Here is a 9,793-nt window from a genome sequence, read left to right as displayed (position 1 = left end):
CCCCGCCCAAACCCGTCCTGGTTTCTCAGGTCTTAGGCCTGGAGCCCCAAGAACCCCCAGCCTCGGCCCATCACCGCTCCCCGCCAGGCCGAAACCTCCAAAGCGACGTACACATTCGCTGTCTGCCCACTCACCGCCCATTTGGTCCCCACCGCCTGCAGGCCCCTCTCCTGGGCGACCCAGGGGCCGGTGGCCATGAAGCCTGAAGGTCCAAAGCCCTGATGATCCCTTCGGTCTCTTCTGACCGACCCTTCCCTCCGCTGGACCACCACGTTTGTGTGCCCCGGCCAAGCCCTGGACCTCCCTCTACACTCAAGCACTGGGTGACCTTGCCCAGGCTCATGGCTTTAAACACCTGTATCCCTTGTCTCCGAACACGAAATGGCCAGCACTTCTGACTCCTGACCTCTACCTGGGCACCGACTCAATCAAATTTAACATGTCTGGTAAAAGCATAATTCTCCACCCCTTCTACCCCTAGTGTCCACTCTCCTCAAGGTACCACTGTCCACCCAGTCACCCCATACATCTCGATCTCAGCTCCCACAAGGGCTTATCACAATTTGTAATCCTGTACTAATTTATCTATGTACTGGCTTACCACACATACATGGATGGGACATAAGCTCCTTAAGGGCCAGGACCCCAACTGCTTGGTCTATTATCTCGTCGCAAGCAAGGTGCAGGGCATCCACAGGGCTCAACCGACATCTGCTAATGGCCAGCATCATTGGGCACTTTGTGAGGACTCATGTCTCACATGCAGGTTTGATTCTAAGGTCAGCATGTGAGGTAATCAGAGTCACGTGTCTTTTAAACTCTTTAGGGAGGCGCCAAATTGGAAACTGACACGCCAGCTCATTTTCCTCCCAGGAGGGAACAGACCACTGTTTCTGAACTTGCACCCAGATAAGCCTTGTGTTTAGGAGCCAGGTGTAGCAAAAACCAGTAGTCTTGCAACTCAGTGGGGTCAAGTGGGGGCCACAGAGTCACTGCAGGGAGGGGCAGCACACTCCCCGCACTCATCACTCTTCCAAAGTACACAGGACTGAGTTCCCAGGTTAGGTGCAAGTGAGGGGACTTCACTGACCTGACCACCTACTGTGTGCAGTCTCAGGCCAAAAAGCCTCAGGCTTGCACTACCCTGACCACCTCTTGGGGCTGCAGAGAGCCCGTGGGACTGCACAGCCCCTGGGGGGCGTGGCACGAGGAAGGCACCACCAGGGGAACTTTATTCATTCTCCTGCCGTGGTCTGTACAGAAGAGGTTATGGGTCCCTCTGGTGGGGCGTGGACTCTGCGCTGCCAGGGTCATTCTCTGAGTCATCTTTGGGTCTGGGCACAGGCTGGAACTTGAGCAGGACAGGCGGGGTGAAGATGGAGGCCTTCACAGATGGGGATAGCATCTCCTCGGTGCTGGCAGAACCACTACAGGCTGAGGTCCTGTTCAGGAGACACGCAAGACATGGGTCCATGAGGGGGACACGGCACACAGGGCCATCAGAGGAACACACGACAAAACCCAGGCTGTGGGATGGCTCTCGATACATTTCTGCTGCTGGAAATCCCTCCCATGGATGTTTGCTCAAGGCTGTTCATTGCAGCAATGTTTGTGATTGTGTAAACCTGGAGACAATCCAAACGTCCATCAGGGAACAGCTAAAACAACCATGGTACAGGCATGCAGTGGACTATTCCGCAGTTGTTTAAGGAACGAAGTTGGTCTGTACATCCCAGCAAGTAAAGACACCCCAATGGTACAGTAATGGAAAGAACAAGTTGCTGAGAAGTACGTGCAGTATGATCCTGATTTGATTTTAAAAATTAACCAATGTATTCAGACTCATATTTCATGTATTCATTTCTATATTGTGACCTTTTTTCCATAGAGTATGTTGTGCTTTTGTAAACTTTTAGAAAACAATTTAAAATAACCCATTTTGGGGGATAGTGCCAAGACAGCACAGCTCACTTAGAAAGCAATACATAACAGGAGGCTAAAAATTGTCCCCATTAATGAAATATTTCAACAAGCAAGGGTAGTTGAGTAAATGATGCTCCATCCACACAATGGGGTGGGTATTCTGCATCTATGATTACTGGTGAATTTCTAGGTTTTTTTTTTTCTTTAAATATTGGTTAAGAATTAATTTATTAATTTATTTATTTTTTGGCTGTGTTGGGTCATTTCTGTGCGAGGGCTTCCTCCAGTTGCAGCAAGCGGGGGCCACTCCTCATCGCAGTGCGCGGGCCTCTCACTGTCATGGCCTCTCTTGTTGCGGAGCACAGGCTCCAGAGACGCGCAGGCTCAGTAGTTGTGGCGCACAGGCTTAGTTGCTCCGCAGCATGTGGGATCTTCCCAGACCAGGGCTCGAACCCGTGTCCCCTGCATTGGCAGGCAGATTCTCAACCACTGCGCCACCAGGGAAGCCCGAATTTCTAGGTATTTTTAATGACAGGGAAGCAACATGTTCCAGAACTGGCTGCAAAGCTGCTCACAGGATGCTCCTGATTACGTAACAAACTACTACCTGTGCACGTACACTCGTGTCCATGGGGAACACCTACAGTGAAACAGGGATATGTGCCAACAGTGGTTATTTCTGACCTTGGGAGTGAGAGTGATTGGTCTTTTTTGGGTAGTTTTCAAACTGTCTACAATAACTAGATCCTGTTTTAGAATCTGAAAAATGGTAGTGCTTTTGAAAACTGTTCCTACCCTTTCCCTTGTAATTTCACTTCTGGAAATTCATCTGAGATTCAGGGACAGCTTAGCACATAAAGATAGTGATGCCAGGGAATTCCCTGGCGGTCCAGTGGTTAGGACTCCACATCTCACTGCCAAGGGCCCAGGCTCAATCCCTGGTCAGGGAACTAAGATCCCACAAGCTGTGCAGCGGGGCCAAAACAAACAAACAAGAAACCAAAACCAAACAAACAAAACCCCCAGAAGCAGCAGGTGCAAGAAGGGCATGCTGACCTTCACCCGTTTTCTTCCTGGAAGCGGGAGATAACATATTTATGCCCACCCACCACATACATAGACACACACGCACGCACACACACACGCTGAGTGAGGGTACCGCACATGCTGGACGTCTGTCACATGGCCAAGGAAGCTGGCATTCAAAAGGCTGTCAAGAAGTGGACAGCTCCCCAGGGCTTTAATGTTAAGTGCCAAAGGCAAGATTTTAAATTGGCATTGTCTGATTGAATCATAACTTTATTAAACCATGCCTAGAAAAAGCCAGAAGATCTCTCGACAGATCTTTCTGGGGTGAGGAAAGTGTGCTAAAATTAATTGTGGTGATGCGTTCATAACTGTGGATATACCAAAGACCTGTGGTGACCTGGCCCCACTGTGGCCCCGCTGTTCTCGAGGCCCTGACGGTGCTAAATGCTTTACTGCTAAGCTTGGCTTTGTCACCTCATCACTGGCCACCCCCTGCTCTGTCACCGGCAGCCAGTCACCTTCACGCCTCTTCACGCCGCCTCCTTCTACCTGAGAGCCTCTTGCTTCCACTTAGACACAATTCATGGGTCTACACATTTGTGTGTAATCACGCTGAACATTTTAATTTCTGCATAGTATTCCATAATGATGTGAATGCACATTTGACCTGTTTCCAGTCTCGCTCTTTCTAACTGACGCTGCCATAAACATTTTTATACACAATCGTTTTTTCTTTCCCTCAATCCTCTCCTTGGCGCCAGGTTCCAGGATGAAAAATACTAGACTGAAGAATTTGAGAACTGCCATGGCTCCTGATACGTTTTGACAGATTGCCTTTTGACAGGACTAAGCCTTAATTTTTGTGCTTAAAAGGAGACCATCGAGGACTTCCCTGGTGGCACAGTGGTTAAGAATCCTCCTGCCAATGCAGGGGACACGGGTTCGATCCCTGGTCCAGGAAGATCCCACATGCCGCGGAGCAACTAAGCCCATGCGCCAAAACTACTGAGCCTGCACCCTAGAGCCTGCGAACCACAACTACTGAGCCTGCGTGCCTAGAGCCTGTGCTCTGCAACAAGAGAAGCCACCGCAATGAGGACATGCACCACAACAAAGAGTAGCCCCGCTCACCACAACTGGAGAAAGCCCGTGTGCAGCAACGAATACCCAACGCAGCCAAAAATAAATTAATTAATTAAATTTAAAAAGAAAGAAGAAATTAAAAAGAAGAAGAAATGCAGTACTGACACATGCTACAACATGGGTGAACTTTGCCAATGTTATGCTAACTGAGAAAAACCAGTCACAAAAGACCAATTTATGGTATGGTTTCATTTATATAAAATGTCCAAACTGACAAACCTGTAGCGACAGAAAGTAGGTTAGTGGTTGCCTAGGGCTGAGGGAGAGGGAGGGCTGAAAAGGGAGAGCACAGAGGACTTTCAGGGCAGGGAAACTATTCCATACAACACTGTAATAGTGGATATGTGTCATTATACATTTGTCCAAAACCATAAGATGTACGTCACCAGGAGTGACCCTAATGTGAACCACGGACTTTACATAATGACACGTCAATGTAGGTCATAGTTTGTATTAAAGGTCCCACTCTCTGGCGGATGTTGATCGTGGGGGAGGCTGTGGGGGGAGGGCAGAGGGATATGGAACTCTCTGTACTTTCAGCTCAGTTTTACTGTAAACCCTAAACTACTCTAAAAAATAAAATCTATTTGAAAATTTTAAGAAGAATGAGTGCTGCTACAACATGGATGAACCGCAAAAACATTAACCAACTGAAAGGAGCCAGATACAAAGACCACATATCTTATGATACCATTTATAGCAAACGTCCAGAACAAGCAAATCTATAGAGACAGAAAGTGCTGAAGAGGGAAGAGTGGAAGAGTGAGGGCTATGGGTTTCTGGGGTGAGGAAAGTGTGCTAAAATTAATTGTGGTGATGCATTCATAACTGTGAATATACCAAAGACCATAGAATTGTGTGTTTATTTATTTATTTAATCTTTTTTGGCCACACCGTGCAGCTTGTGGGATCTTAGTTCCCCAATCAGGGATGGAACCTGGGCCCCCTGCAGTGGAAGCACGGAGTCCTAACCACTGGACTGCCAGGGAAGTCCCAGGAATTGTATATGTTAAATGGGTGAATCATACCATGTGAATAATACCTCAATAAAGCTGTTAAAAAAAAAAAAGTCATCTGATGCAATGAAGCAGCCAATCTAAACACTCAGTGACATGGGAAACACTTGACAAAAACAGTAATAAAAAACCCATATTCAGTAAATCCCTGCTTTGCAAAACACGCATGTAGATAAAGCACGGGGCTGCCCACAGCTGATTGAATCGTTCCCTTCTGTTGGCCTCTGGGCTGTTTGTTTCTGGTTTCCCACCATCACAAACACTAGGAATGGGGAGCAACTTTCCAGCACCCCTGCTGACATTAGGGTCCCTCCTGGAAGTGGGAGCGACCATCACACTGAATATCCTTCCAGCCCTCATGCATGCTGCTCAGAGGCCAGATGGTTCGGGGGCACACTTACCAGGGGAAGCCAGGGCAGTGGAAATTGTGCGCATTGTTCCTGGCCAAGTACGAGAACTGGAAGCCTCCAGGATTGAGGACCAAGGGGGTCAGATCGACTTCGCGGCTGCAAGACAGGGCGGGGCGGGGGACACACTCAGCTCTGGGCTCCTCCGGGGCGGGGGGTGCCTCCCCAGCCTCGGGGGGCACGGGGGCTCCGTACACAGGCAGACCTCTGAGCCCTGACTCCTCCCCGGGACTAGGAGGGGAAGGGCCACTCAGGATTGCGGGATGGATCCACTACGAGAGGGGAGGGAATCACAGCCCAGCTGGCACACAGCAGGCTCCCCCAAACCCTCCCGTCTCATTTGCCTCGGGCCCGGGATAAATCCTCTCACCTCTTCGGGTTCGATGACAGGCCAGTCCAGTTCAATTTTGCTTCAGACCTCGAAACTTCCAATTGCTCCATCTGCAGCAAACAAAAGAAACTTTAGGACAAGTGTGGGATCCTCATCGTGAAGAGAAACACGTTCTCCAAGAACTATGAGAATGATGTGCCTTCCAGTCAATCAGCAAACACATCAGGCTCATCCTCAGTGCCACCTGGAGCTTGGTGTTAGGGGGATGGGGCCCGGCATGGGGGCTGGGAGCCAACAGAGGAGATCCCAGCCCCGCCTGGGGGACATGTGACGGATAAGCGGGAGTAAGGAAGGGTAGGCGAGTCGGAAGGGCACTGCAGAGGCACTTAGAGGGCGGCCTGGAGAATGACACCCACGGGGAGAGGCAGGCTTCAGGCATCCCCTGGGAGCCCCGGGATTGCACCAAGTGCACTGAGGCCAGGCAGGCGGAGCCCTGTGCCTCCCCCAACCCGACTCTGTGAGCAGAGCAGCCCCCTTTCACCTATCTACTGCTGCCTGCAGAGAAAGTTCTGGGAACCACTGCTGTGGGCCCGGGCATCGCTGGGGTGCTTCTGAGCAGGGGGTTAGAGGCTGCCCCTCCCAGGGCCACTGACCGACGTGCTGGGCAGCGGAGGGAAGGGGCCAAAGACCCTGGGAAGAGTGTAGACAGGGGTTGATGGGGCCACCATGGAGGCCATGGTGGTGGCAGGCGGTGGCAGCAGGCACGGGGAGGTCGACCGGTCCCGTAAGAGGATGGGTTCTGGTTTCTTCGGTTTTGGCTTGCTTCTCTTCTTCTTGGCATCTGGGACAGAAGGTGTCGGTGAGCACCTACCCCAAGGCCCGAACAGGTTAGGGGAGCGCCAAACACAGTCCCTCCAACAAGGAGGGAGGCAGGCCCACAAAGGGCACCACTACTGACGGGCACGAACACGTGCCACCTCACTGGCCCCAAAACCGCCCCACAGGGAAACAGTACTTTTGTCTCTGTCTCACGAGTGGAGCGGGAAGCTCGAACTATACAAGGCCCAGGCAGGAGCCACGCCGGGCTGTCTGCCTTCCAGGGCAGAATCTCACAGGAAGTGATGGAGTGTCACCACCAAGGAGGGCTGGGCTTGGCCCGAGCAGGTTGGCCTGCCACCCACCCTCCCAGGCATGGCACAAAGCCCCGGAGTCTGCCAGCACCCCAGTGGGGTGTCCAGTCCCCAGAGAGTGAGCCCACCGACTACACGCAGCCCCGGGTCATCCTGGGGGTGCGCAAAGGGTGCACGGGGAGGAAGTCTTGCAGAGGTGGGCTCCGGGAGGAACCTAGGGCCTGCACCTCCTCTCTCCTGTTCTGATGAGTCTGGGTCTTTCTACTGTTCAAAGCTAGGTCCCACCAGCAAAGTAGGAGTTAACAAGTCCCTCCTGCAGCCCCTCAGACGGCTCATCTAGAGTGAGATAAGCACTGCCAGGGAGCACTGGCTGGAGGCTGAGCGCCTGCCCTGAGTCTCAGTCCAGCTCCACCACACCTGTGTGGCCTACACATGCCGGACAACCTCCCCGGGCCTCCATTTTCTCTTCTGTAAAACAGGGATAAATAATACAACACCAACATCTTGGGAGGCCACGATAAGAGCTACACATGCTGTGGGTCCAGCTGTTTGATGAAATGGTGCCGTGGGACCCCTCCCCCAGGTAAGCTGGGCCCCCCCGATGTGAGGCGAGACAAAGAAGCCCAACACCACCATCCATCCCTGAACACGGACACTCCCAAGGACCAAATCCAAACCTCATCAAGGCTTTAGAACGACTATCCAAGAAACAACAGGCAGAGGAGGAAGAGCAAACACACCAGCGGACCCAGACAACAGATACAAACCCATCGAGTGGGTCCCCCAAAGGACAACACAGTTCTTTAGTCCATAGCATCGGGGAAAGGTGAGGGTATCCCGCGTCAAAACGAACTTCAAAAGACAGACCAGAATCCCCACCTGCCACCCTGTGTGGCCACTAATGAGGCCGCCTCTCATTTCACTCTCGCGGGGCCCGGGGTGTACACGAATTTGCCTCCCACCCAAACAGTGTGCGGGCCTCGACGGGTCCTGATTGACAGACCAAGCGTAGATAGCCTTCTGTGGACCACTGGGGAGGTGTGAGTCAGGTCAGCCAGGCCGCTCAAGCCCAGCGCGGATGGAGCCTCACCCTGGGAGTAGAAGTACACGCGGTGGATGCGCCTCTTGAGCTGCTCCAGGCGCTGGTGCATCTCCAGGGCGCCCATGCTGTTGCAACAGTTCAGCTCCCCCTGGACAGCACACAAGACCTTGGCCTGCGACGACAGCGGGAGAGGCAGGGAGGAGGAAGCCGGACGCGTGCGCCGCCTGGCTGGGGCCACCTCCTTAAAGACCCCTCCCAGCAGCTCAAGCAGGGCGGACACCGGCGCCCCCGCCCCCACCTCGGAACCCCGGAGCCCCGCCCTCCCGGGCCCGCACCCAGAGGAAGGACAGGAGCCCGCGCCGCTCGCACTCCGCCTGCTTGCCCTTGCGCACCACCCTCTCGGCCAGCGCCGGGTTGCGGTCGAGGCTGCGGAAGAGGAGGCGCAGCGCGCGCTCAGTGTAGGTCGCCGCCTGCCTCTCGAAGTCCTCCTCGGAGATGAGCTGGCAGAAGGTCACACTCTGGGGGAACTCGCTGTCGAACTCGTCCAGAACCTCCATTCTCGAGGGCTTCGGCTGCCCGGCTGCCTGGGGGCGGAGCGGCCGTCGGGGCGGGGCCCCGGGGGTCCGGACGCGCCCACTCCACCCGCCCCAGGAGGGGAGGAGGGAGACGCCCGAGGGCCAGAGCTCGGGTCACCATCCAGGCGGGGCCACCGGGGTCCGGGCGCGCCCACCCCACCCGCCCAGGTCAGGGAGAGGAGGGGTCGGCCCCAGAGGGCCAGGCCCGGGGACGTACCGCTGTCCCCCTTCCGCCGCGCCAACACAGGCTCCCTCCGCGCGCGCCGCCGCACGGACAGCTCCGGCCAGTCTCGGGGGACGGCGGGCCAATCCGCGCGAGACGGCCGCACGTGACAATGCCCGCCGCTCTGCGCATGCGCCCTCACGCTTCGACGGGGCGGACGGCGGGACACAGCTACACCTGGCGGAGGCCCACACCCCGGGGTCCCGCCCGTGGCCACGCCAACTCTCACTTCTTTAAGGCCCTCGGCCTCCGGCCGGCCTCCAGTACCTCCCATCCTGGCTGCTCCCCTCCTCCTCACCGTCTGTAGACAAGGTCCCAGGAGTTCTTTCTGCCCCCAACTCCTCTAGCCCCGGACTTTTCACGCTCTTCTGACTTCCTCTCCCGCTTCTATCCTGTCTCCTCTCCTCATGAGGGTCCTGTCTTCACCATACCTTCTTGGACATCTTACCCACTTCTTAGTCCCAACCCAGAACTGACTTAACTAACCCCAAGTCCCTTGAGTTACAGACCCACATCTAAGTGTCCCCGGGGGACGTTTCCTGGGCATCTCACGCTCAGCACATCCGGATTGGCACGCAGCTTCTTCCCTCCCACCCGGAAATCTGCTTCTCTTTTCCCTCTCCTACTTGGTCAGTGGCCGACCCCACCATCCACCCCAGCCGCTGATGAGGGGGTGCACCCTGGACTGCTTAGTTCAGGTCCCCTCCTAACCCGCCCCCCCATCAGCCCTGTGATCCATGGAGTGCACCTGAGATTTTTTCACCTCCTACCACCAAACGGCCAGCCCCAGCTCTCCCCAACACAGGAGGTGGCATTCACTTCCTCTTGCTTTGATGTCACAGATCAAGATGGACACAACCAAGGAGGGAGAAGGTCTGGCCTGTGCATCTCGCCTACAGGTGCAGGCAGACTCAGAAACACCTGCATCCAAATCTCTGCCACCATTCTGCCACCTGCCCTGGGCAGGTGGCCCC

The 9,793-nt window shown here is 54.5% G+C and overlaps 1 protein-coding gene across 1 annotated transcript; it reads right to left on the bottom strand.

Annotated features, from left to right (window-relative positions):
* Positions 1 to 1,213: 1,213 nt before the first annotated feature.
* LOC133075148 (uncharacterized) lies at positions 1,214 to 9,093 on the bottom strand. The gene is made up of 7 exons (XM_061169247.1): positions 8,814 to 9,093; positions 8,357 to 8,601; positions 8,070 to 8,193; positions 6,503 to 6,690; positions 5,889 to 5,959; positions 5,513 to 5,617; positions 1,214 to 1,442 (listed from the first exon to the last, which is right to left on the bottom strand). The coding sequence occupies exons 1-7, from the start codon at positions 9,091 to 9,093 to the stop codon at positions 1,268 to 1,270; spliced, it is 1,188 nt and encodes a 395-aa protein (XP_061025230.1). The 3' UTR covers positions 1,214 to 1,267.
* Between the last annotated feature and the right edge of the window lie 700 nt (positions 9,094 to 9,793).

This window comes from Eubalaena glacialis, chromosome 15, assembly GCF_028564815.1.
Source record: "Eubalaena glacialis isolate mEubGla1 chromosome 15, mEubGla1.1.hap2.+ XY, whole genome shotgun sequence".
Taxonomy (NCBI): domain Eukaryota; kingdom Metazoa; phylum Chordata; class Mammalia; order Artiodactyla; family Balaenidae; genus Eubalaena; species Eubalaena glacialis.
The sequence above is the reverse complement of the archived record's forward strand: the minus strand, read 5'-3'. Positions and strand labels throughout refer to the sequence as shown.